Source organism: Nyctibius grandis, chromosome 5 (assembly GCF_013368605.1).
Source record: "Nyctibius grandis isolate bNycGra1 chromosome 5, bNycGra1.pri, whole genome shotgun sequence".
NCBI classification, from domain to species: Eukaryota; Metazoa; Chordata; class Aves; order Nyctibiiformes; family Nyctibiidae; genus Nyctibius; species Nyctibius grandis.
Genome location: NC_090662.1, coordinates 22,182,409 through 22,209,955, shown reverse-complemented (window position 1 = coordinate 22,209,955; position 27,547 = coordinate 22,182,409). Strand labels below are relative to the sequence as shown.

The window sequence follows — 27,547 nt, the reverse complement described above, 5'->3', positions numbered from 1 at the left end:
GCGCCGGGCGCGGGGGGCGGTGCCGCCGAGCGGCGGTACGCACGGCGCGCAACATGTCATCCGGGCCGCGGCCCGCAAAATGGCTGCCCTGGGGCTGTGACGCCCTGGGGGCGGCGGGGCGGCTCCGCGACCGGATCCGGCTCGGGGCGGTGGCGGCGGGGAGCTGGGTGTCCTGCTGCGCCGCCCCCGCGGCGGGGCCGGGGTGAGACGCGAGCCTTCTCCGCAAAGGCGCGGCCGCTCGCCTCCGCCCGCTTCGTTTCTGGAGGGGCTGAGGGGGGCGGCGGCAGCCGCGGCGGCTCCGAGGGCGACGGGGACGGGGCGGCGCCGGCCTGGGGGTTCCCGCGGCGCCGCAGGCCTCGAGGGACTGCCGAGGCCTCTGCCCGGCCGGCAGCGCCTTCCCCGGGAGACCGCGGGCGGGCGCCCCGAGCTCCCCCTCGGGCCGGCCGCGGCCGGAGCGGACGTCCCCGTCCTCGCAGCGGGGGTTGGCGGGCGGCGCAGCGCGGAGAGCTGGTGCCTGGAGTACGGCGTGCTCGGAGCGGCTGCTGGCAGGGCCCCGGCTCCGGGAAGGGCCGGCAGCCTCCCCTGGCCGAAACCCCGAGGAGAGGCCTTCAGGGCACGATGCTGTTCTGAACACAGCCCTGGCCTTTTCAGCAATTTAATCTCCATTATGCATATTTGCACTTAAAAAACCCCACCTTGATGTGTATCTGTGGTCTGCTGCACACTAGATTTGGTTCTGGGCTCTGTTCTGCTGTACTTGCAGCCACTGTCTGCCTTGGGAGGGGCACTTCACGTGAGACTTCAATCTGATCTGCGCAGCTGTTGCAGGGAAGGCAGTTCAGGATGAAGGATATGCGTTGTGTCTGTTCTATGAAGCAGTGGCCCGCTATGTGCTTGAGATCTTGGAATTTTTCAGGATAAAGCTCCTTCAGTTTTGGTGTTCAGTTGTGGGTCGGTGGTTGTCCTTTCTGATTGAGAAAGATTAGTAAAGGTTGTCAAGTGGACTGAGTGATCCAGGCTTTTCGGGTAGGGTGGGGGTGAAGCAAAGTGGTTTGTTGGGTTTTTTTAATGTATGTCATTTCTACAGACAGCTGGGGAAAGATGTGGTCTGGTGAGACTTTGACATCTGTTGTCAAATTCCCAGTGGCAGTCATAGATGTCTGCTTTGACTTTAGTGTCACTGGTCAGAATAACTTGCATCTTACCTTTGGGAGTGTAAGTAGGAGAAAAACATTAACAGCACTGGTTTGGAAGCAAGGCTAAGTTTTAAATCGGGACAGTGTTTAGAGAGAGAAATCGTGTTTAAGCAAATACTTGTTTTTTTATCCAAGTTGTTTTCATCAGTTAACTGACTATTTTTTTTTCTTTTTTTAATTAAACAGATTTAGTCAAAAAATGTTTTAGTGGATATATGGCAGTATATGAAGAAATCAGTTGATTGCTTTTTGATTTGAAATAGTGGAGCTCTTGAACATTCTTCTATAGTATTTATATGTTTATACTTCTGTAGTACTGGTGTGGTCTTCTAAATGGATTGTGCCAGTTAACATAAGGTAAATGATTGTTATGGTTAATGCTTCCTTTAGAAATCTCATGTCAAGTTTTTTTTTTTTCATTGATCTGCTACTCAAAGTCCCAACAAAATAGCTGTTATGCTGTGTGCTGGCAGTCCTTTGTTCCATATTATAACTTTTTAACTTAGAGTGTGTCTTTACTGATACAGTTGAACTGCTACTGTAGACGATTGAGGCCAAGTAACTGAGGCCAAAGTGATTTAAAGTGAAGTTACTTTGGCTTGCCCAGTTTCTACTGTTACAAAGTGCATTTATTTAAATACGGCTACGTAAAAATGAAGTTTGATATTGGCCAGATCTGCCAACTGGACTCTGTAATAGAGGTGTGGGAGCTTAGTTAAGAAGCCTCTTTCACCAGTCTGTTGACAGTATTATTATTGCAATAATAATAGATAGAAGTATATAATCTCATAAAGCATCTCTTAGAGAACTATAAAATTGTAACAGTTATGTTGACTTTTACTTGTAATTACATAGTTACACTTTTCACACCACGGAAGGCCTGATACTATTAGAATATGTGGCTCTATTAACTGCTTTTTTTTAAAAAAACAGCTATGACTTTGAAGAGTTTCCCAATTTGTAGTTGAAAATTTTACAGTAAATCAAAAAAGACTGGAAATTCACTTTGTGTTTTCCCACTGCTTGTTGCTCTTTCTGTATGCACCTCTTTGTACCTCTTCATTTTTTCATACATCCTATTCTAAAAATTTCTTTAAGAGTTAGTGAAAATTGAGATTAATGAAAGTTGATTATTTCTTTAAATTATCCTCTAAGCGTCTTGAGAACTAGTCAGTGATTCAGTATATCATCTATAGATGTGTATCACAGATTGAGTGAAATAGCTGGAACTTCTTTCTGTTTTACAAAAATACACCAGAAACTTAAGAATGTAGGTCTTAAAAATCTGAGCAAAGCTGGGGCCAAAAAGTCTTCTCTCAAACAACCAAGTAATTTGAAGAATAAAACAAAGAGATGATGATCATATGGTGACAGGCAAAGGAAAGAGTAGTAACTGTAATTCCTAGAGAAGGCTCCAGACTGCCGGCTTGTGGTCAATGTAGCAGCACTGGTGTAGTAATAGTCTAAAGAGACACATTCTCCATAAAGCATGCAGTCTGAGGTGTAAGTGTGTGAAAGAACATAGTCTTTTAGCAAGAGGGATATTAGGAAAGTCTGTGCAAGGCATCTTGACAGGAAGAAACCAAAAGTTTTCTTATTTAACTTAAGAATAATTTTTTTCTTTGTTTTCCCCCATTTATGCCTTTATAAACCTGTTATCTGTTTCAGATATTGTGAATAAACATCTTTATTTGCACGTTTAACTGAACCTGACATGAATTAAAAGTGATCTGATATTAAATAAATATAAAGAAGTAATTTCTCACTCCAGTCCCTGGAGCAAACTGTAAGTACCTGGCTCCCCGTTATGTTTTGTAGAATATCGGAAAGCTAAGAGAGCGTGCTCCTAAAGAAACTGAATTCTCTGGAGAATAGGTGTTACAGTTTCAGAGAAGAAGAAAATGTCACAGCAGTAACTGTAAGTGACCAGCTCTCTGCCATTCTGGGGTGTACATTGAACTCAGAAGGCTCCCAGGGAAGCTATAGCAAGAGCCTAAAACCAGTTGGAAACTAGATGAAATCCTCGTGTCCCTACTGTGACAGAACTTCAAATATGCCTTAAATATACCTGTTTCTCTGTCAATATTATGTTACGTGTTATTAGACGATTCAGTTGCTGCAGATAAAGCTTTGTGTTCTGTGGTTCCAGAGTCTCTCCAGTCACTGAGATGTTCATCTTAATCTGTTTTTTTGCTTCCTTCCATCCATTTCTTTCTTGGTAGTAAAGATAACATTGGTACTGCAATGATAAATTGATGTAGTTCTGTCTTTCTGAATTTGTATACCTTTGGAAATATTAAAAGTTACAATGGCATATTGGTAACACCAGTGTTGGGAGTATTAACCATTTTGCTGCTGTTACCTTGTTTTAGCAGAATTGAGCAGTTAATGTATTTATCTCCAAACCTGCTCTGATAAGCTTATTTTCCTTACTGAATCACACAAACCTTTAGCTTCACCTCTAGCAGCTTCTGCATCAATGATGCATTTTCTGTATGAAATCATGAAGACAAAAAGTATATCAAGAAATAATAGTTCTTAAGTCAAGCACAAAGAATTGATGCCTTTTGTATGCACTGAGGTAATACATTTAATAAAATGATCTCTTTTCCTCCTTGTATAGACTCCAGCCTCTTCCAGGACCCTATCTAGACGGTGTCAACTTAATGATCAAAACCTTAAAATAGAGGTCAGAAGTACTGAATTTCAATGTCCAATTTAGTATCACAAGGGTACGATTTCTAAGAACACTTAACATAGGAGAGTACTTATATATTTAGCATACATAACCCATTAACTTCAGTGGGCACTTGGCTCTGCTGGTCAGATCCAAGGTGTCAAGTTGGGTGCTCAGAAAATAAAGAATGAGCAATCACACAGTAGTTGTGAGCAACTTTCAGCAGCATTCACTGCCCAAACCATGATGCCTTTGTGCTTTTATGTTAATTACCTCCTTTGTTACAAACACAACTGTCTAATCTCTTTATCATCCTGGATTTATAGCACATCAAAGGTGTACGTCAATGAATTTTCAGGAGTGCTCAATTGGAAGTTCCTATTCTAGCTTTTTTTTGAGCCTATTTGGATTCTGTCTGCAATATGAAGCCATATTATATATCAGAACTTATTTATATATGCGTGAGTTTGGAAGATCTCTTTGTTAGCCAGCATCAGGCACTGGCCAAGGTGATAGCCATGTCTGAGACAAAGCAAAGAAAACTTGCGTAGGGCTCATTACGGTTTGTTAAATGATACGTACTCGGAACAGCGGAAGCTATGAGCCATGTCTGATTCTCTTGTTTGCTTGAGTTTTTTGTGGATGTCATGTATTGAGTCTTAATTCTGACATATTTTTTCACTTTATTTTTCCTCCCCAGATTTTGATGTCACCTTACTTTGTAGTCCTTCCCTGTGTAAATGAGGAGACAAGGTTTTAATTCTGAATGAACCCCATCTATTTTGGGATTTCTTCTGCAGTAAATGACTAGGGATTCTAACAGCAAAGCTTCCTCCATTGCATATCGTCTTAATCATCTGCAGACCAGGTTTGTCCTCTAAAATGAATGAGGAAGAGGTAGTAAAGTAATTAAGACTGGATTTGTGTCTCATTGCTGATTGAATTTTAACTTAATTATACTAAGGCTGAAGTCTTAACTCATTGTAAATATTGGAGATAGTTTCTTGGAGATACACGTATGTGAGTGACCTAACTAGGAAAACAACTTTACTCAGAGTTTATACTTCATCATGTATTACACTTGCAAGTTTTGATTCTGACAGCAAGGAATTGAGAATAGGGAAGTCACTCTAAGGGATTTAATAAATAAACTTTATATATTGTTAAAATTTATGAAGGCAGTGAGTAACTTTTCTTTGCTTGGATGAAGGCTGTGTAGAGGAAAAGGTCAGCGAAGGAGGAAAGGGTTATCAGAGAAAGTAATAATGCATTTGCAGTAATATTGTTTATGTGGGATATGCTGGCTTAAGCAGTTACCTGAGTTCGTGCTAAACAAAATTATCTTCTGAAATCCAAACCTGATGAGGAGAACAACCACAGGGAGAAATTAGAAATAAAAGTACTGAAACTGATGTTTGATTTGAGAAATATATTGCATGTCAGATATTTCTGTGGAGAGCACTTTGTTTTTCCTTTGCTGTGGCTGCCTTTGGCAAAAATTTTCTGTTCAAATAGGTGCTTTTTTGTTGCAATAACTTTCTATAAATTCTGTCTTTATCTGCTACTGAGATTTCCTCAGCATGTCGTGCAAAAAAAAAAAAAGAAGTCAAAATCCAGTGTAAATTGTTTAGCCACAGGGTTTGATATTTTTAGAACTTTTCACATAGCAATTATTGTTTTGCTTTTTGGTTCCCACCCATTATCACTGACATTCTGTCTTTGCCCATAACTTGGCTCAGTTAGTTATGCTATGTGAATTAACAGACAGTCCAATTCTAAACGTGCAGCTTCTTTTGTCAGCTAAGCTAATGATGGTTAATAACTAGGGATGCTGAAGGGGCACTCCCAAACCCTGGATTTACTTTGCTGCTGCCTCCCTTGTGCTGGCAATCATTTTCATCTGATCATGCAGGGAGGCAGTTCTGGGAGCTAACCAGAAATCGGTGACTTGTTTATGAAGGGTTATTCTGATGGCAGTTACTATTTGGCAGTAATAGCTTCCCATAAAGACCTTTACAGGTGGAGTCACTATGCAGAACATAATAAAGGTGCCAAACTGTAAACAGTAAGAACTGAATAATTAATGCCAAAGAAGCAATGACGGGAGAGAAGGGGAACACTATTCCCTTGTTTATGGCTCTGTCTGCTCTTTTGTAAACAACAATACCATTACACGTAAGAGTGCCAATAACTCTGCTCCAAAGGTTTGTGCTTAATCAATAGTCTCCATAAGATAGTAGTTTTGCTGTTTGGAAGACCTACATGTGAGTAGATGGGCCAGCTTTGTTCTTTTGCTGCAGCATTTTGTAATTTGGGGAATTTTTTTTTGTTTTGTTGAATTGTAGTTTATGTATGCTTTCATGTATATCCTAATACTGAAGTTTGTTTGGGTTTGTGTGGTTTTTTTTTTTTTTTTGATCTTTGCAGTGTCCATAGGGGTGAGCTCAAGCCCCACCTACCATCATGCAACAGTTATGAGCATACATGGTAGAGAGTGTCGTATAACTGCAAAATCCCAAAGGTACATGATGTTAAAGGATACAAGCTAGATAGCGGAAGGGTAAGGAAGGCAGGAAGTAGGTTTCCCTGTCAATTGTGTATCTCAGTGAAGTGCTTAATGCATCTTTCTGTCTGCAAGTAACAGTCTACATACCTCTTCCTGCAGTAGGTGACTCCAGTCAGTAGTTCCCACAAATGCTTAAATGGACATGGGGTAAAGGCCTTTGCATAGCAGCTGTACAGCTTAAAGACCACTCTGTGAAATGATCTTTAAGTATTATCTATAGATAACATTCCATAGGACTGCTTAGCAGATGCAACTCCCAGAGGTATTTCGTAGCAAGCATACTGATCTAGCTTGGGTTCTGGTGGAGCTCTTGACAATAAAAGGGCTCTGTCTTTATCAGTACCATAAAAGGCATTGACACAGTCTCCAGTCTGTTTTTAGAATCATGTTTTGGTGAAGACCATTCATTTGGATCAACATGAACTGTCCTGGATATCTAAAGGGTCTTCTTACCAATTTTATAAATAGAGAACCACTTCGATTCTGAGAATGAGAAAGATGGTATGTGCAGCAAGTAAGAGTTAGTGAGGCCATAAGAAGCAGAATATTTAAGTGCTGCAGCAAGTCTGAGTTGATCTTTATTAATCTGTAAAACAAACATGATACACTTTAGCAACGTAGAAATGTATCACCTACGTAGTATCTCATGAAGTTTGCCTCTGCAAGGAAAGAGAGGAGGATGCCAAAGCAGGTACATAGCACTGGTGTTTGTTTACATGATCCTTACTTCTTAAAGTGTTTCTCTTGAGAATTTGATAACCGGTGCAGGTGAAAGCTGGTAAGGCAGAAGATATTCCTTCTGTGGAAGTCTTCCATGCAGGGTGAGTCAGCAGTGGCAACTTGAATAAAAACTTGATGCTGCCAAGTAGCGGTGTGAAGATTCTGATGGACTGGGACGGAAGCCCCATGCACATGTTGAGCTAGTGCCAAAAAAGGTGGTGAGGGTCCTGTTGCCATCAAACTATGGTTCAGAGAGCCAGTTATTTTTTCCTTGAAATTGTACAGTATCCCAGTAGAATTTTTTCTTCCTTGTCCAAAAATAGAATACTATTTTGAGGCACCAAGTCTCACTTGTGAGATGGAAAAGGCAAAGGAAACTGATCTTTGAGGTTACAGAGGCATGTGCTGAGGACTGGTCAAATTCCCCAGACAATGCTACATACTGTTTCATTTTGAATTAATATGGGGTAACGTACTAATATTTAAGATGGAGGGGTTGAGGGCGCTGATCTGGTAGCCTGTCATAAGGTCAATGAGAAATGATTCAAAAGTGTAAGGCTCCTAATACTGAACTATGTGTTGAGCCTGTCCTGATCTTTGTGCCATTGCTCTGAAGTACTGTATCAAGGAATGACACTCATTCTGTGCCAGAGCCTGGACCATCTGCAGTGAAAACTTCTCATACCTTCTTACTGAGAGTAATTGAGAGGATCTAGAAGACTGATGCACCCTGCCTGCATGTTAGTAGTTTGGGGCAGAGACACCGTCTTCAGTATGGGAACCAGGAAATGAAGCTCAGCCATTCATTGAAATTCTGTAGAGAATCTGAGGAGCAGGGAGACCTTTCTGCGTTAGGCTAATGTGGATCAGAAGCTTTTAATTTCAAATCTGTTAGGAGATCAGGTTCTGGCACCATAGCACACTGTCGTGATTGATTCAGGCTGCGCTACGAGTCCTTGGTCAAGAGGTTGTGGGAATCAGTGACGCTGCTGCTGTCTTTTTAATGAAATAATTTTGGAACTGTCACTTCCTGTTTTTTATCAGCATGAAGCTTAAGACCTTACACCTTGCAGATGGAGTATTTTTACCGAATGTGCCCTATGCACAGGGCAGGCAGAGCTGGAAGATGAATCTGAAGAAAAAGTCATATAAGTAGATCTTACTAGAGAGAATAAAGCAAGAGTTTAATCTACAAAAAGATGGTTAAATGATGCAAATACCAGAAAGGAACACTGCGTTATTGAAGGGATGTCCAGCTACGGAATGCTGTAGTCCACCTGGCAGAAAAAAGAAACTGGAAATGTGCCAGACTTGTGCATCAGACACATGAGAGTATGGACACCATCAAGCTCTCTTTGTAACTGGAGACAAGTTTTCCACAGCTTTTGTACAGCTGCAGGGCAGATACACATGTGGATGATCACTTAAAAGATAAAACAACATGTTTTCTATCAAAAATGAGATTTTATTGTTACTAACTTCTTGACGTTTGTAATTTCTAGTCATTTTTATACTTTCTGCACTGCTGTATATGATTTAATATGCTGCTCCCTCTTTAGTATCTATCACAAGCTTAATTCCAGTGCAACAACGTTACCTCCAATCAGCGTGTTGTAAGATTTCTGAGACTGATGGCAGGATTGCTTAAGCAATGTAAGTGGAGAGTAATTCCTCACAGGCAAGCACACAAATGACCAGATGGCCTCTAGAGTTCGTACAATCTTTCTTTTTTTTTAATATAGGAAATTGAAGTTACTGGGCCTGTCTGACCCTAAAGATCTATTTCTACACTGAGTGCACTGCACAAATGTTAGCTGTTTTAAACTTCTGTTTTGTTACTGTGCTGGATGGTCCCTGATGGGCAAAAAGGAGTTGGAAAGTACTTGGCCTATTTTACAGGATTTCTTTAGTGAAGTTACTTAGGCTCTCAGAACCTTAATTCATTTTCTACAAGTGATGACAGGTGTATCTATTTCTGATTTCCTAGTCACAAAATTATTGTAGCAAAAGCTGCTGTTTGAGGTGAGCAAACACAGTGTTAGAGAAAACCAGAAAATGAATTGGTAAGTGGTTGTGAAGAAAGCTTTGCTCAGTGGATGGTTGTTACAGATGGGCAAAGAGAATCGTACCTACTCTTGACCGTTTGCCTTTTACTGCACGCAGGACTTATTCTGTATGATCGGCAAAGGCAAGTGTTTGTCTCAGGCTGGCTAGCTAAAAGTTTTTAAAGCATGTGTGTGCAGCTGTCTTGCAGAAATGTATTGCAGTAAAATCCTCCTGATCTCGAATATGGCTGTCTAAAAATAGTACATGACAAAGGGTGTCCTTTGCAGGGAGAGCCAGGAATAACTTGCTTTTGCTTCGTCAAAATGTAAGGCTATTACCAACTAATTTACAAGCAGCAGCCTGACGCGGAGACCACGCCAGAGCTAACTTCCAAGCAAATTTCCTACGTAAGGAGTCTAGAGCTTGGACTTACCCCAAAGAAATAATAAATACCGCCGGCTTGTAGTTTCCAGCCTTGGTTTTGTAACAAGCCGTGTCCTGCCCCCCTTCCTCCCCCCTCCCCCGCCCCGTGTCGTTCACCCTGCGCTGGGGCGTTTAAATGTTCCGGCTGGGGGTGCCGCGGCGAGGCGGGGGAGCCTGGCTGCCGCCGGGCCCGGCCGGCCCTGAGCGGGAAGGCGGCAGCTGGAGCAGCGCGTTCCCGCCCTCTCCCCCGAGGCGCGGCGCGGCGCGGCCCTGCCCGCCCGAGCGCCCCGTGCCGGCCGGTACCAGCCCGCCCGGCCCTCTGCCACCCGCGGGTGGGGGGAGCGGCGGCGCGCAGGCCCCGCCTCGCGGCGGCGGAGCTGGGCGGTGCCTGGCGCCCTCACGTCCCTGCCCTCCCTGCCTCGCTCCCTCTCCGCCCCCCCGTCGGCGCAGCGCTGTGGTGAAGCCGCATTGTTTGTGCCGAGGGGGGAGGGGAGCTTCTCAGCCCCGGGAGCTGAGCGCCGAGCCCGCAGCCGGACGGCGACCTGCGCCGCGCCTAACGAATGCGCCGCGCCCGGCTGCAGCAGCAGCCCCGCACCCAGCGCCGGGTCGCCGCCGCGGGCTGCTCGGCCTTCTCAGCGCCCGCTAGCCCGCCCGCGGCTGCCGGACGCGGGGCCAGGCGGCAGCGCCGGCGGGACCTCCGCCATTAAACCGGCCGCAGCGTCGGCCGCAGAGGCGGAGTGGGAGGTCTGTCAGCCGCGCTTCGGCGGCTCCCACAGCGTGAGTGAAGCCGCAGCAGGGGCCGGTGGGTGGGGGCTGCGGGGCCGGGAGCCGGCGGGTCCCGCCGCGGCGAGACGGAGACCGGCGGGGGAAGGGCAGGGCGGGGTGGGCACGGCAGCGAGGGAGGGCGCGGGGGGGAGAGGAGGCCGGGGGCGAGACGGGCGGGCGGGGAGGCTGCGCGGGGGGGAGCCGAGCGCGGCGGTCTGGGGGAGGGCGCCGCTCGAGCTGTTTTGTCAGCCGCCATATTTGTGGGCCGAGTATTTTCGCGGAGGGGAGGGAGGTACTGTTGGGAAGGGCTGGAGATGATGGGCCTGGGCAGGAACCATCCTCCCGGGGGCCGGGAGGGGGGGAATGCCGGGGCCGGGCAGCAACCATCGGCGCGGAGGGGTGTGTGCGCGCTGGAGTCTCCCTGGGCGTGGGCAGGAAGTGTTCGCGCAGAACCGGCGAGGGCGGGCCCGTGGGCAGGGCCAGTGCGCGGGGCGGTGGAAGCCGCGCCGGTAGCCGGGACGGGTGCGTGATCCCGGGGGGGCGCGGGGGAGCCGAGGCGCTGCCGGCGGCCTTCGGCGGGAGAGGGGCTGTGGTGACCCCGCGTCGCCCGGCCGTCCGCGGGCCGGTTCGCTGGGCTGCGTGCGCCTCGGCGCTGTGCGTTCCCCGGCGGGGAGTGCTCCTGCTCCGCGGCTGGAGCCGTGGGTGGTGTCCGCCCCGCGTGCGTGTAAGCGCTGTGTGCGTACCCTGCCGCCTTGTCCAGGACTAAACAGCGTTCCTGTGTCTTTCTCTTTTTAATGGTCTGCGTGAGAGTGACCATTGAGCATGGAATCCCCTTTCCATTGAGCAGGGGATCCAGGGACCAAAGGCAGTTTATGTGAAGAGGAGGAAGGTAACTAGGACAGAGAGTGTGAAAGGAATTTGTAATCAAAAAGTACGTCACCATACTTTTCCTGTTGGTTTTAGCTATCCTAAACCTTGATAAAAAGTATTTTCTGCCTCATACCGTGAATTCCACACAAACAGCTGTCTTCATGTACTTTTGTTGTGGTGAGGGAAAGTGTCTGCTGGTGATTTTCTTCCTAAGCAGCTGATGTAATTCCAGGAGAGGAAAGCTGTGAATAACTTTTCTGTTTTATCTCCTGCGGTCTTTGGGTTATTGTAAGAGGCAGAAAAGTCCTAACAGGAGTACATTAAAGTAATTTAATTTTGCTCTTAGTGGGATATCTCTATTAATGTTGCATGGAAACTGTCTTAGTTTACTCTTTTTCAAACATAGGTCCATGTTCTTCATTCCTATGGATCCACAGGGTACTTCGGGGGGGAGAGAAGAAAGATGTCTGATAATTAACTATGAAAAGCAAACCAATTGGCAGTCATGAATTTGCTATGCAGAAATCTGGTCTTCCTCCAGAATATTTATAGGACATTTGCAAACAGATGAATTTTGGAAAAACAAAACACTGCTTTGGCTTCCAGAGCATTTAAGTTATTCACAGTCAGTTTCTATGAAATTTGGCCAGCATACTACCAGTTCCAATTCTGTGTTCATTGCATTGTATTTGTAGGGTATCCATTCTGTGTTTAACTGTGACTGTAATTTGCTTCCTATTTTAGCTTTATTTACAGTTGAATGTTACAAGGAAGATGCTTAGATATTAGCTCAATGATTTTTTTTTTATCATTCTGGTTCATACAGTTTATTTGACTTTTACGGTAGTAGTCCTAAATTTTAAAGCAGCACTTGTGCTTTTGAATATTTTCTTCCTGTTCTTGTTGCCCGCTTGCAGAGTCTTGCCTGCTTAAGAGTCTCGGGGACAGAGGGGGATGGAGAGCTTGGAAACCTAGCATAAATTTGTTTTTTCTGTGGTACTGGGTTAGGTGAGTTAGTGAAGTGTGGACAAGTTGCACGGTTTTTTTTGATTTCTGAAGACTAGCTCTCATCCCTCCCCCAGTATTTTGTTCAAAATGGTCACTATCCTCATGAATCTCTAAGAACAGATACACAGCCAGCTAAGATGTAGGAAGGGACATTTAAAAATAATACACACTTCTGCATCTAAAGAGAATTAACGTGCATGTAAAAAAAAAAAGAATTAAAGATATAAATGATCTGTTTCTCTTGATTGGTGACTAAATTAAAGACACATTAGAAAACATAAAATGAAACTATTCTGATCTGTAGTAGGTTGCTGTACATTGACACATCAGCGTGTTTTAGCTGAAGAATCACTCATTATTTGTTCACAATAATAAATGGAAATCAGGGCCATTGTGTTATCTTTGGTCTCTTAATTATAAAATCTATTGTGAAACTGGGAACTAACTTTCCATTTCAGTTAAATTATCAGTATGACTTTGTTATTGGACCTTCTGTAGCAGTATTAGTGGTTTAAACTTTTTCTGCAGTTAAGAAGTCGGTATGATTTAATCCTGTGTTGTTTTACAGAGTTAAATTATTAAATATTTCTTCCAAACTTGTTTGAAAAAGTGGAGCCTTTTTTATTCATCTGTTTATATAGAGCAGGTCAGAGGTCTGTCATGATTAAACACTGACTGTTGTCTGTTTTTGTGCTTGTGCTATAAAAACAAGTAATAAGAGTTAAGGATTATTTGTGTAAGTCAGATCCATGAGCAACACAATTCTTGCCTGAATAATAAAACCAGTTTAGATTGGCAAAGAAGGTCAGTGTGTGAGAGCAGATAGATCAGACCCTCTCAAGAACTAGTTTTAAGGCTAGGTGCTTAAATTATTTAGTCTTCCTGTAAAAGGGAGTTCCTTCAGTGCTTTGAAGGTGCATCTTTAGCGACTGACATCATAGACTAAACAAATGGAGTGGTTTATGTAATTGTTCCAGTCCTTGCTATTTTCTTCCTGACATAGATAAACTAGTCTTTAACAATAATTGTGGTTTGATCTCTATATTTCGTTGCTATTTTGGCAATACATGCTAACGCTATGGGCAAGAACAACCCCATCTGGGCAAGAACAACCCCATGTACCAGTACAAGTTGGGGACAGACCTGTTGGAGAGCAGCGTAGGGGAAAGGGACCTGGGGGTCCTAGTGGACAGCAGGATGACCATGAGCCAGCAATGTGCCCTTGTGGCCAAGAAGGCCAGTGGCATCCTGGGGTGTATTAGAAGGGGTGTGGTCAGCAGGTCGAGAGAGGTTCTCCTCCCCCTCTACTCTGCCCTGGTGAGGCCGCATCTGGAATATTGTGTCCAGTTCTGGGCCCCTCAGTTCAAGAAGGACAGGGAACTGCTAGACAGAGTCCAGCACAGAGCCACGAAGATGATTAAGGGCGTGGAACATCTCCCTTATGAGGAGAGGCTGAGGGAGCTGGGTCTCTTTAGCTTGGAGAAGAGGAGACTGAGGGGTGACCTCATTAATGTTTATAAATATGTAAAGGGCAAGTGTCATGAGGATGGAGCCAGGCTCTTCTCAGTGACATCCCTTGACAGGACAAGGGGCAATGGGTGCAAGCTGGAACACAGGAGGTTCCGCATAAATATGAGGAAAAACTTCTTTACGGTGAGGGTGACTGAACACTGGAACAGGCTGCCCAGAGAGGTTGTGGAGTCTCGTTCTCTGGAGACATTCAAAACCCGCCTGGACGCGTTCCTGTGTGATATGGTCTAGGTAATCCTGCTCCGGCAGGGGGATTGGACTAGATGATCTTTCGAGGTCCCTTCCAATCCCTAACATTCTGTGATTCTGTTACACTAGTTGCATTATTTTAACTAATACGCAACATTGACTTGAAGTGCAGAATTGAAACTGTGGGGCCTTAATAGTACTTTAAGCCAGTGAATAAAGACCAAGAGTTTTTTCTGTAGCTGAGGTTGAATTTTGCTATTTAGTAATGATTTATTAGGAATAAGGAAGGAGGGGGATAGAACTTTTAAACTTGGTCTTATCAGTTGGTTTTGTATTATTTTCAACCCTCATAGAAAAAAAAAAAAACACAACATTAAAATGTGAAAAGACATAAGTATGGAAACTTTTAATTAAGAAATTTTGTGATCAAAGTGCATGCTTGTCCTAGTCATGGTACTTCATGGTGTGGGGAAAAAAAGCTATCTTGTTGTATGGTGTGTGGAATGATCTTTTTTCTAGTAAGTGATAAGCTTGAAAATTATGTTGAAGAGCTCGGAATTGGATTTAAAGACAGGGAGATTTTTATCTTCCCTAGTTCCTCTGAGAATAACTCTTGAAGAATCTGTTGAGGGAGAAAGGTGCATGTACACGCACGCTTACATACAGGGAGCATATTATCGCTGTAAGTCAAATCTGCTTTGCGGGTGGAATATTTCCTACTTTCGATCCATACTGCACTGTATTGGGCAGTGCAAGTTCAATTGTGTTCTTGTAACTTTGTGAAGGATAATAGGCTCACCAAGGGTTAAGAAGAGAAAAGTGAAAAAATAAAGGGCTGTCAAACTGCATACTTGCCAAATTTGGAAGTGTGCATGTTTTTTCCTGCTTTAAGTATAGGTGTAGTAATTAAGTTGTTAATGTGCCTATTTCAAATTGCACGGGAAAAAATCATGGGGAAAACTTGTTTTTCTTTCACTATTAGTTCTTTTGCAGGGAGATCTGGAGAAAATAATTTGTAGCTCTTGAAAAAAAAATTGCTAACTACAGGACACCCTTAAGGTATTAGGAAACATTGTATTAAAGGTTTTCTTACGATGTAACGGGTGTAATTTTTTTTCTGTGGCACTTCCGAAAGGTTTCTTTCTCATGCAGAGGTCTTACATATAGCTCTTCTGTAGGATTTTTGTATAAAGGATTTCGTATAGCTGTGTTTACTTAGAGAAGCTGTTATTTAGGAGATCTTTTTATCATTAGGTTAAATTTGTACAAAACAATCCTATTAGGTGAGGGTGACAGACTTTTTTTTTTTAATTGAGTAGATAGGTTGGGGGCTATAGAACCAAGTTTTTTTTTTTCTTGCTATAATAAAACTAATATTTTAATATGAATGTTAATGATGTTAACTGTTGCTCTAATTTTAGGTAAACATTACCAAATGAGGAGAAAAGGAAGATGTCATCGAGTATCGGCAGCAAGGCATTCTTCTTCCCCGTGCAGTATTAAGCACTCCCCGACACGAGAAACCTTGACATACGCTCAGGCTCAAAGAATGGTTGAAATAGAAATTGAAGGTCGCCTGCATAGGATCAGTATCTTTGATCCTTTAGAGATTATATTAGAAGATGATCTTACAGCCCAGGAAATGAGTGAATGCAACAGCAATAAAGAAAATAGTGAAAGGCCACCAGTTTGTCTAAGAAGCAAACGGCATAAAAATAACAAAGTGAAAAAGAAAAATGAAGCTCTTCCGAGCTCACATGGTATACCTGCTACAACAACTCCTCTTCCAGAACCAAAAGTACGGATTGTTGAATACAGTCCCCCTTCGGCTCCTCGGAGACCTCCGGTTTATTACAAATTCATTGAGAAGTCAGCAGAAGAACTTGATAACGAAGTTGAGTATGACATGGATGAAGAAGATTATGCGTGGTTAGAAATAATAAATGAGAAGCGGAAAAGTGATGGAGTGTCAGTTGTTTCACAAAATATGTTTGAATTCCTTATGGATAGGCTTGAGAAAGAGTCTTATTGTGAGAACCAAAAACAGGGTGATCATCAGTCTTTAATTGATGAAGATGCAGTGTGTTGTATATGCATGGATGGTGAATGTCAGAACAGCAATGTAATCCTGTTTTGTGATATGTGTAATTTAGCGGTACATCAGGAATGCTATGGGGTGCCATATATACCTGAGGGCCAGTGGCTCTGCAGACACTGTCTGCAGTCCCGTTCTCGGCCTGTAGACTGTGTGCTGTGCCCAAACAAGGGAGGTGCCTTTAAAAAGACCGATGATGATCGTTGGGGACACGTTGTGTGTGCTTTGTGGATTCCAGAAGTTGGATTTGCCAATACAGTTTTTATTGAGCCAATTGATGGTGTCAGGAACATTCCCCCAGCCAGATGGAAGTTAACATGCTACCTCTGTAAACAGAAAGGTGTTGGTGCCTGCATCCAGTGCCACAAAGCAAACTGCTATACTGCATTCCATGTGACGTGTGCTCAAAAGGCCGGTCTATATATGAAAATGGAACCTGTGAAAGAACTAACTGGCAGTGGGACAACGTTCTCTGTAAAAAAGACTGCCTATTGCGATGTACATACTCCACCAGGTTGCACACGGAGACCTCTAAATATTTATGGAGAAGCTGAAATAAAAAACGGTGTTTGTAGAAAGGAGGGATCAGTCAGAACTGCTAGGTCTACATCAAAAGTCAGAAAAAAGACAAAAAAGGCCAAGAAAACAGTGGTTGAACCCTCTACAGTTATGCCAACAGTATCTGCTCCTTATATCCCCCCCCAGAGGTAAGCAAAGCATCCAAATGAGAGAAACCTTTACTTAATTATCTGTTTAATATTAAACCAATGCTTTTAGATGCCAGCTTGAAGTTTTTGTGCATTTCTTACATGCTTTCCATAAAGGTCATAGTCAGAGGACTAATGTAAATTATGTACATTGCACTTCTGTGAAATTAGATTAAAAATGCAGTAACTTCCCCAGAGAAATTAGTAAGTAGTCTGTCTTCTCCTCAGAAACCTTTTTTTTTTTTTTTTGTCAGACCAAATCGTGTTGGGTGCTCAGTTGTCATTCGCTGCGCTTTTGAGAATTAACCGCTGAATTCAGAATAGCATGTGTAGTTGAACTTCATATTGAAAAACCAGCCAAGCTCAAGCTTAACTGTATTTGTAATTTGGGAATCGGAACTTCTTTTCCTAAGTTTAAGAGCCTCAAACTGAAAGTTACACTTGCATATATAAGATTTGAATCTTGTTCGTCTCACCTAAACTAAGTATAAACTTGTACTGTTGGATCTGTCTAAGCAGTACAAACAAACCTTCCCGGAAGTATTTTCCTTGTGGGGCAGAGTAACTTTTCAGGAGGTTTTTCCTAAATTTGTGTTTTTCCTTTTGCAAATGCAGTAGTGTTTATCAAGGCTTGGATGAATTTGGTACCTTGCAGACTTTTCTAAAAAAGTTAGCAAGTAAGTGATGGTAAGTTAGTTGGTTAAGGGAACCTGAAATGAATTTGCTGTCCAGTTCAATGATGCTATCAGATAATCTGTCCTATAACTATAGTAAAATGTTTATGTTTGAACAAAAATGAATTAATGCATGTGATAGAGTTTTAATCCTAATCTTGTTTTTGCTTACGAATTTATACTCTGTAAAAAGTTCTGTTTAAGCTCATTTTTATATTAGTGTGTCTTCTGCAGCGCTTGCAGGAGATTTTGTTATGTGAGTGCAAACATAAAGCACAAACACCAGAACTGAAATTACTCTTTACATTTAACGTGCCATATTTTAGTGTTTTTAACAGTGGTGTTCGGGGGGGCTGGCAGATGGCTCTGGATCTGGTGAGGCTAGTGAAGTGATGCGTCAGAAAGCAGGGATGTTTCGAGTGATGTTTTCAGAAGTAATAATGGAATTGGAGCAAAATGGAGATATTAAAAAAACCTTTATTTCAGGAGTTCAAAACTACAGCATAAACTTGAGTTAGCTTAGAACAGTAGCATCTCTTTTCAGATTTCATGCAGTTAAACTGAGTTGTAATGCATTTCAACAATGGAAATAATTTGTGGGATTTGAGCAACGGTAGAAAGCTCTGTGGTAAAGAGAGAGTTTTGGCTTTGCTGAACATTTGAGACATAACATACTGGGCTGAGAAATGCAAAATTGGGCTGTTGGGACTAAACCATGTTGGTCTTTATGGAGTATTTATTCTGTTTGTAGCATTTACAACATCAATATGTTTGTTTACCCCTTGAATTAAATTCTTACTGATTTAAGAACAGTAGTTTAGAAAGTTTCTAAGAACAGGCACAACTTCCACGTGCAGGTTCGTTGTTTGTACTGTGAACAGGACTCTGAATGCTCAGACAGTGAAGGCTCTTAAAATAATACAAATAAACCATGCTTTTTTTTTTGAAAGCTGACTCCCAAGTCTCAGGTAATGGACAATTAAGGCTGGTTAAATTAATGTAAATAAATACATGTTTTGAGTACTTTTCCTGTAATAAGTTTTGTTAATGTAAGTAGCTACTTACTGACTTTGACAAACAGCCTTTAGCTCCTGTATGGTGTTTACAAACATCAGATTGATTGCACTGTTCACTGTTATGATTTGCGTGCTAAAATGGTATTTTTGTTTAGTGGTGCAATGCAGAAAAGCTTGAGTTGACAGCAACTAATACTGTTGACTGTGGCTGGGGGAGTACATATAAAAGAATTTGGCTTTGTCTTAATTAGGACAATCCAGATTGGTTGTGTAGTGTGTTTTGTGGGGTGTTATTTTTGTTGGGTTTTTGTTTGTTTTTAAGAAATGTATATGTAAGAAATGACATGAACTAGGTGAAACTTGAGGATTAGAATGCATGCTCTCAGTTGTACCTCTGGCAATTCGTCCCCTAGGTAACCTTCATAAAAGCCAGACCCTAAAAGGATATTATCGTCGCATTTTTTTTTTTAACAGTGTCATTAGATGCTAGAAACAGAAATATAAAGACTTTTATTTTTTCTTTTTTTTTAAAAATAACAACTACATTTCTTTTCAAGACTGCAGAGAGATTCAGCTTGCTTCTATTTATGCTTGGTTTCATGTTACTAGACACAAGTATAGTTCTTATATTCTGTATCAGAAGTGTAAAAAGGGCACAGTTAAAACTATTTTAAAGTTGAGTTTTATTATAAATTGCTTGTCTTCAGCTGAAGGAGGCTCTTGCTTAAGTACTCTCTGTAATGTGAATGTGCTTTGTCCTAGAAAATGTAATACCTGAATTAAAAGCAAAACAGAAAAGAGCATATTAAAAGGAAAAGTGATTGTGCTGTAGACCCAAATCTCAGTTGTGTAATTTTCTTTGCCTATTCTTTTTTTTTTTTTTTTCCCTTTAGAAAAACTATTGTATATGTATGGGAGTTAAATACATACCCATAAACTAATAATGAACGATGTGGGTCATTTCGCAGCAGTCTTCTTTTAAATCATCCCTTTTCTCTAATCTGTTTTTAAATGTGCTTTTTTCCCTTGGAGTTGAAACATGATTTGCCTTTCCAGAGATCTCAAGGAAGAGCAATCAAGTTATTTAAATTATCAGAGAAGAAATGTACACACTCAGTGTTTAAACATTAGTGCTTTTTTTCCTGAAGAATTTGAAATGCACACATTTCCAACAACTCTGGAAATTGAGGCACACGTGGAGATGTTTGGTCTTAATCATTAATAACTAGACTACATGTCTCCTTGACATATAGCTGGTTCTTTAGAGTTGGTAGCTGAAGAAGTATGGAAATAGGAAGATGATAGTGAGCAGGAAAATTCTAGGTGGATGTAGCCTCTGAGCATGCCAGTTGAAGCTTGAAGGCAAGAAGCCTCTTGCCATTTCTGTTTAGTTTAAGGTGGAAGGATTGTATGCTGTTTCCTTACCTGGATAGTGAGTGTGTATGAAAGACTGGGCATTTTAATGACACTGTGATATTTCTGTTTTCTGAAACACCTATCTTAATGTTCAGGATACGTTAAAAAGACTGGTGTAAAACAACATACATCATAATTTCTGCACAACTGTCTGTAGCTCATGAATTTCTGTATCAGCTTATCAGGTCAGATTTCTGTGCTACTGCCTTGAATGATTTTGAGCTGTACACTTTTCAGTTGCCAGAATTTCTTACACAGATGTCATGCTCTAAGCTTTTTTCTGTTAAATTACATAGTGTCATTCTGTAGGTCACTTGTAATCTAATTATATGGCCTTTCAGACTATCATTTGTGAACTACTGACTGAAGAGTGTAGGATCAGAAGTTTTTAACCGTTGATAAAAGGAGATGAATGCTTGCTTCCCCTGTCTCTTCTTTTTTTTCTTTCCTTGACCTTTTCTTTTCTTTCCTATTTTTTTATTTGAATGTTGCGCATCTTGTCTGTCCTGTTGCCTAGGTATTTTGGAAAGTCTATACCTAAGTGTCCACTTCCAAAGGTGTAGGGGTCATGTTAGAGCCTTAAGGTGACTTCAGTTTTCAGTGCTGTCAGTGCTGACTTTCTGGTAACTTGCTTAGCACTCGGAATAGTATATGGGACCACTGGAGAGCCTCTTATGCATATATCATTTGCATCAGGCCTCTGGCTACAGGAGTGTGTTACTTCTTTACTAGGAAATTCCATTCAGTTTTTCTTGAAATATAAAACTTGAAGATTGTTGCTTATGTTGTACTGCTTGCATTCATTGGTTTTTGTGGTTTTTTTTTTGTGGTGGTTTTTTTTTTTTTTTTTTGAAAAGGCAGAAATGAGCTTAGTCTGAAAGTCACATGTTTCTGGGAAAGGGTCAGAGAAGCTGTGTTATGTGGGGGGGCAAGTGGGGAAGGACAGTCCCTCAAACTACCTCTGTATGGGAGGGACAGAGAGTACCAGCACTGGTTGGCCAGTGATGGTCAGAAAAGTGGCCTCCTGCTGCCACTAGCTAGTTTGTCTGAGGACAGTGGCAAATTTGTTCTTGCAGTGTTCGTACTCCACTGATGATGTGTGATGGTTGAATTTTGCCTAGTAGATAAATGATTTTTTTTTTCCCCAAATAAAATAGTAAAAGTATTTTATTTAGATTGCAGGTCTAGAATTTCGAAGTTAGGAAACTGTAACTTTTAGGGCTGACTTGACAATCTAAATACAGCTTCTTGTCTATGTTAGTTATCTTATACTGGCTCTGTGCTCCATTTCTTGTGGATTTTTTTCACCCCTTGTTGCTGCTCATCCTTGTCCTTTATAACAGCTGCCTTATCCAGTGAGTAGGATAGATACACCAAGGAGGAGAGTTGCAGTGTTAGCTGTGAAAACTATCTGGTTTCTCTGACTTTTGAGTGATTGATTCTTCGGTACAAATAACATCGTTTTGTTGTAGTCTCCTGATCTTGTGTCAAAAGAGGCATTTAAAATGCGATTGCTTTATGAAAAGCAAAGCCAGTGTCGATGTTCATATTCTCTAAAAATGCGAAACTAGGATATAGTGGCTGTATACTTGGGGGGAAATTGAATGTGATATAAAATATTTAATCTTCAATATTTTCAAAATATATGCACTGAGATACAGTGTAATCTGCTTTATTAAAATACCATTCATGCAAGTATTGCTCTATTAAGTGGAAGCAGATATGTTAAAGTATATAAATAGTTGCTTTCATCTTTAGTTTTGGTTTCTACATGGTATATTTGTAGTGTCTGAGATCAAGAAAGCATTTGAAATGCAATACTTGTACAGAGAGCAAAAAGTAAGCACTTTCATACTAAGTAGGAATGAGCTGTTATACTTGTTTTCCATGTTGTATGTATCAGTTGTGTCACATGATATTATTGAAAAAGAATTAAAAGACCCCTATGAAAGTATGTAAGTAGTGGGCAGATAACTGAAAGCAAAAATTGCTGAGACTCTTAAAAAATATTTTCATCTGTTTTTAGAAATCTACATTTACGTGCTGCACATTAACTGTTTTTTCTATGTTGTCCTTTGCTTTTATTAGAAAGCATTTTGCTCCTGGTGGTAAAACCGAATTTCTGTTACTGTATGTCTCAAGGCAGAACCAGTGTTTTGTTTTGTTTTGTAGTTTATCCAGTTGAACTATCCTGAACTTTCTTACCAACTAATTAAATGTAGTCTTCATATCTTGACACAGGAATCTTGATTGTTTCTAAAATGAAGTATGGACCAGAAAAATAAACGAACAGGAAGTGATGAAACACAATATAAGTGAAAGGAGCATTCACGAAGGCCTTTGACACTGTTAGGCTGCATTCACAGATGATGCTTCTTAATCATATGTGTGGCTTGTGGATTTCTTTGGGGGATTTGTTTTAATGTTTTTTAGGGTACTGGGTGTTTCTTTGGATACATTCAGAAAGTTTTTAAGTGGGGGAAAAGAATAAGAAAAGCTGCTTAAAATTCAGCATGAAAAAGCCATTGAAAAATACTACTAGAGCCAATGTTGAAAAAAAATTGAAAGCTGAATAAATCCAGACTAATGTCTGTTAGCTGTTTATCCTTGAATATACATGTATGTATGCTTTCACAAAATCATGTGGAAATGCTTATTTTAATTACAGAAGAGTATGATGTAGGTACACCTTATGGTTGTACCTAATAATTAGATGATGGAATCATGTGGGTAAAGTGGAAGGGGATGCTAGCAGTCGTTGTCCACTGGTGTTTCTTGTAAGATCAATGGAACTCAAAACCTTTCTGATAAATGTGGAATCTACTGCTGATGTTATCCTGACCTCTTTGCTTAAATAAAAAAACAATTTTGCCTATATCAAGAAAAGAGCTACTACAGAGTTCACTAGCTTTCCCTCAGTGGTGCTTTAAAAAAAAATAGAAGTAACTTTAGAGCTTTATTTTCAAGCCAGTTCATCTTGACTCTGGTTGGCTTATTAAATAAGAATTATTAATGTGTTGGAGAAAGTGTGGCTTACTTAATAGGTTGTAAAAGTGGATTTTGATTTTAAGTAAAAATAATGAGGAGGATATTTGTCTATCTGGTATTAAAAGCCAGATGTTGATTGGTGTCCAAGGGATGATTTCCCCCCCTGCTAAAAATCCAGAGGATAGAAGTGATGTCTCATATTTAAATGTACCCTTTTTACAAAATGGATATAGGAATATGCTGTATATATAACTTTTTTTTTTCTGTCTTCTGTTTATTTTGCCGGTATGGGACAAAGACCTTAAAATAGAAATTGATGCGTTAGATATTTCTGTAAGGTGCATCATTAGTATTCTGTGCGTCCACTAAGGGTTTTGGTTCGCAATGGTTATATATGTGGTAATGCAGTTATGAAGATAAAAATTAATGTGTTTTTGTTTTTCAGTACTTCTGAGTTTCATCAGTTATGTGACCTTTCATTAGATTCTTTTGGTGGCAATTAGAGTGTGTTGTGTCTTGTAAGTGCCATACAAAAACATGATTTTCAAAACGCATTGTCTGAAGAACTGTCTCCTGGCAGATTTTATTTAATAGTCAAGTTACAGAATGCACAAAAATTAGTAGGTAAATACTGAGATTTCTTTTATTATAGATAAAAAGGTGATTTTTGATTAATACTTTATCTTCTGCTGATGTGAATTTAACTTTTTGAGATTAGATTTAAAAATCATGTGTGGTGTAGTTATGACTAATACAAAAAAAGAAGCACAGAAAAATATTTTGAGTAATTTTAAGGAGAAGTCATGACTCTGTATTATGTACAGGAAGTGGTAGAAGTAAATCTATACATGGGATTTTTCTGAGAAGACTAAGGAGGTTTTCCAGTGTGACAGGGTGGAGTTTTTTTGATTGTTTTGTTTTTTTTTCCTTATCCAAAGGTTTGGAAGATCACAAACTTAATTGTTGAAATAGAAACAAAGTAACCTGTTATAGTGGAGAATTGACTGAAATAACATAGCATTTTCTTAACTCTTAAATTCAGTGTTCTGCTTTCCTGTGCAAGAAAAAATTTACAAGCTGTTTGCTCAGGTAGAAAGATAGATGCCTGGTTTCACAGTCATGTGAAGTAAGAAAAAGTGCTTCTTACATGTCGGTCAAAATTAAATACTATTTAAATACCAGTAAATGTAGAATAAAGAGTAGGAACCTGGAGAGACTTTCAGGCTTCAGAAGATGTATTAGTAGATAAAATATATACTGTTGTATTCTCTGCCTAGCAGAGAAAGGCAGATTCAATAGCTCGAATTTTAAAACATACAGACAAAAAGGAGTAACTGTGAAGGTGATTAAACACTGCATTAGACTAGTAAGGGAAGTGATTTGGGAATGGGACATTCCCGTTTCTTCAAATCTTCAATACAAAATCTGGAAAGTAGTTATAAATAGGAAAGCGTGTATTCATCACATGGGGATTGTGCAGGCTTGTGTCGCACAGAAGTTTAAATGAAATCCTTGTCAGCCTTTTCAGGATTTGATATGTACCCTGTTGAGTACATAGCTGACTTCTGCCAGTTACAAAAGAAAGCTTATGCTTACCCTTTTTCAGAAGGAGATAAAGACATGCAAACAGACTCCAGTTTTTACATAGTTAGTCATCTACCTGTGTTGTCTTTAAAGCTGAGCAAAAGGGTTTGTTTGTTTGGTTTTTTTTTAGTTAAGAAATCATATTATGTTGAATTTTTTATTGATGGCGGGGATAACAGATACAGACACAGCAACAAAACTGTCTCCACTATTTAAAACAATAACAACAACAAAAAAGAGTATATTAAAGGCGAGTTTTAGAAACACTGTTTGATAGGCAGCTGCTGCCACAGGCTGTGTGTGGGAGGAGTAGGGTTTCACCTGTCCAAGTAGGCTTTCTCATCTTTGAAAGCTGAAGGTTTTTTTGATAGTTGGCAAGGCCCCAGAATCAATTCCAATTCTCAAAATAGATGCTTTCATAGCTTTTTATTCTGTTTTCTTTTGCTAATTCTCTTCCAGTTCATGTCAGTGGAATTGCTGTAATTGTTTGTAGGTAATTTTTGTGTCTTTCCTACTTCCTATGAGTCTCGATATGTTCTGTGGAACTTTGCTGAGCAAGCCTTGAAAATTCAAATGTTCTTGAAACTCTGTTTACTTTGTTATGATTTTTTCAATTTAGATTTTTTTATGTTTTGTTCTCACAGGTTTTAGAAGCATATCTGCAATCTTTGTGTTGGAAAATAGGGGCATTTTGTTTGCCCAGTAAAGTGGAACATCATTTGATTGTTTCTGGGTATTATCTTAGGTCAAGAGAAACTGGTATTTCAGTGACACTAAATAAAATTTTACAGAGTTTAATTTAGTTTTGCTAATCTTTTGCACGTACCTTTAATACAGCTATGTTGGGTAAAGGAAGATGCAAAATAACAAATTGATGAAACTGGAGGCTCAGGACAAGTATAGTAATTAATACACTAGGTTTAGTTATTGTTTAAAAATCGGTTGTCTTTAGTGGGTATTTGATCTTACTTAACCTTGCTGGTTTTCGTATTAAGTTCCTTCTGCCTGAGTTACTGTAGTAATACTGGCAAAATCACATAACTTGCTTAAGGAAATTTTCTCTCCAGTTTGGGTTTTGAAAACTTGAGAATGGAGAGATGCTATAGAAGTCTTCATATATTGTAACACTAAAATGATATCTGTGGAGTTAAAAAGCACGTGTGGTCTGTGGAGCGGTTAGTGATGATTAATACAAAAGGGGCATTATATCTTGTTGGCTTTTTAACGCTAAACTACCACAAAGTCACCAAAAATACTGTTTTCACTTTTTCTTGTAACCAGTTGTCGTAGTTGCAACAGCGACATGTAACTGAAACTGGGAGAGGAAGGCAGTCATGAGTAGGAAGAAGGAAGCTGTGAGACTGCTAGTATGACAAGAGCACATCTGTTACGTTGACGAAAATTATTTTATGCATTTGTCTAAAAGATGAGGAAACATAGGACTGAGTAACACTAAGCTTTCTGTGTATGCTTTGAGCAGTGCACTAAGAGTATCACCCTTTGCAGGGTAGATTATCCATCAAATGTCTTCTTGGGAGGAGAGGGTTAGTGTAGAGCAGCTGATAAATAGGTTTCTCACCAAAGCTATTGTATATTAACTTTCATTTTAAATTATTTGAGTCTGTCTTACCCTTTCAAAACAAACCAGTTTCCTCTCCTCATCCTTCTGTTGCTTTTGTAAATGCAGCATAGTTTTAATGCCACAATTTACACTTCAGCCTAACCTGTGGTTTCAGGCTGCGGACTGCAGGTGCTATTTGAAAGGTTGAGTTGGAAAGGGACCTTTCCCTATTTAAAGACAAACAGGGAATTGTACATTACCTCCGTATCATGTTTGTAGTGCATGTCACAGTGTTTTACAGTCGGATACAAGCGGGGCTGGGGAAGGGAAGTGGTACTGGTTTTCTCAGTTGCCTGTGGCACAAATAAAACGGTTTTGAAATATGTTTTGACATCTGTGTAGTCTTGGAATGTAGCCCAAAGAAAAGGAAAAAACAAGAGGGAGTATGACTGATTGTGCCAAAACATCAAAAGACTGCAGTGGTCATCAGCTTGAAACCTAATACTTCTTTTATGGGACCAGTTATATAACAGCAGCTACTGAATTTAATGGGAACACGGCCACCTTTTAAAGAATTTTCAAATTCTTTCAGTGTACTTTATTTTAAATAAAATAAAGCAGAGGAGGGCCACGAAGATGGTCAGAGGCCTGGAGCACCTCTCCTATGAAGATAGGCTGAGAGAGTTGGGGTTTGGCTTGGAGAAGGCTCCAGGGAGACCTTCTAGCAGCCTTCCAGTACCTGAAGGGAGCCTACAGGAAAGCGGGAGAGGGGCTTTTTACAAGGGCATGTAGTGATAGGACGAGGGGTAACAGTTTTAAACTGAAAGAGGGTAGATTTAGATGAGATACTGGAAAGAAATTCTTGACTGTGAGAGTGGTGAGACACTGGAACAGGCTGCCCAGAAAAGTTGTGGATGCCCCCTCCCTGGCAGTGTTCAAGGCCAGGTTGGATGGGGCTTTGAGCAACATGGTCTACTGGAAAGGTGTCCCTGTCTGTGGCAGGGGGGTTGGAACTAGATGATCTTCAAGGTCCCTTCTAACCCAAACCATTCTATGATTCTATGAAATAACTTGATAAGTTGAGGGAAAAACAACAGACACTGAGCCACACTGAGCTGTTCGTAAGGCCTCAGAACAGTGGTTCAGGCTGCAGCAGGTTACGGTGTAAGAACTGTTCTGCTCAGTGTTTAGCTTAATTGTGTTAATTGTTTAAATGTTTTGAGAGAAGAGTGTTTAGCACTTAACATGGTCTGTTTCAGGATGCTCCTTGGGAATTTTGTCTAGCAAGTTCTCTGTTCCATGTGAAACCTGGACAGCAAGAACACTTCTTGTCTCCTTTCTTGCTTTCTGTAATTGCTATAGTTGTGGCTTTTTTTTAACCCGACGTGTCTAAAGTCAGTTGTCATAGGGGAGACTGTAACTCTGGTAGTATCTTCCAGATATATGTTCCTACATTCTCTTCTTTGTGAACTGTCTTCAATAGTCTTTGCACTTATTTGGCAGTCTTAACAGGTAT

General features: G+C 40.8%; 2 protein-coding genes and 1 long non-coding RNA gene across 12 annotated transcripts in view; 2 read left to right on the top strand and 1 right to left on the bottom strand.

Annotated features, from left to right (window-relative positions):
• The first annotated feature begins 60 nt into the window (after nucleotides 1-60).
• Nucleotides 61-8,751, top strand: LOC137663741 (uncharacterized). 3 transcript variants are annotated; one of them, XR_011048216.1, is made up of 6 exons: nucleotides 61-202; nucleotides 1,383-1,553; nucleotides 3,015-3,114; nucleotides 3,820-3,885; nucleotides 4,574-4,741; nucleotides 8,204-8,751. It is a non-coding gene; the product is annotated as an uncharacterized lncRNA (long non-coding RNA). The 3 variants fall into 3 exon arrangements; XR_011048215.1 differs by lacking the exon at nucleotides 8,204-8,751 and having other exon boundaries at nucleotides 4,574-6,255; XR_011048217.1 differs by lacking the exons at nucleotides 3,015-3,114; nucleotides 8,204-8,751 and adding an exon at nucleotides 2,865-2,982 and having other exon boundaries at nucleotides 4,574-6,255.
• Nucleotides 8,752-10,274: 1,523 nt separating this feature from the next.
• BRD1 (bromodomain containing 1) overlaps nucleotides 10,275-27,547 on the top strand; it is a 72,462-nt gene continuing 55,189 nt past the window's right edge. For 5 of the 8 annotated variants that reach the window (XM_068401390.1, XM_068401391.1, XM_068401389.1 and 2 more), the window contains exons 1-2: nucleotides 10,318-10,405; nucleotides 15,412-16,792. In XM_068401390.1, coding sequence (XP_068257491.1) covers nucleotides 15,426-16,792 — 1,367 coding nt within the window. In that variant the 5' untranslated portion in view covers nucleotides 10,318-10,405; nucleotides 15,412-15,425. Of the gene's footprint in view, nucleotides 10,431-11,183; nucleotides 11,325-15,411; nucleotides 16,793-27,547 lie in introns of those variants that run through there. The other 3 variants (XM_068401393.1, XM_068401388.1, XM_068401395.1) reach the window with 3 other exon arrangements.
• LOC137663429 (uncharacterized) lies at nucleotides 10,332-11,210 on the bottom strand. Its single transcript, XM_068400639.1, has one exon. The coding sequence runs from the start codon at nucleotides 11,208-11,210 to the stop codon at nucleotides 10,332-10,334; it is 879 nt and encodes a 292-aa protein (XP_068256740.1).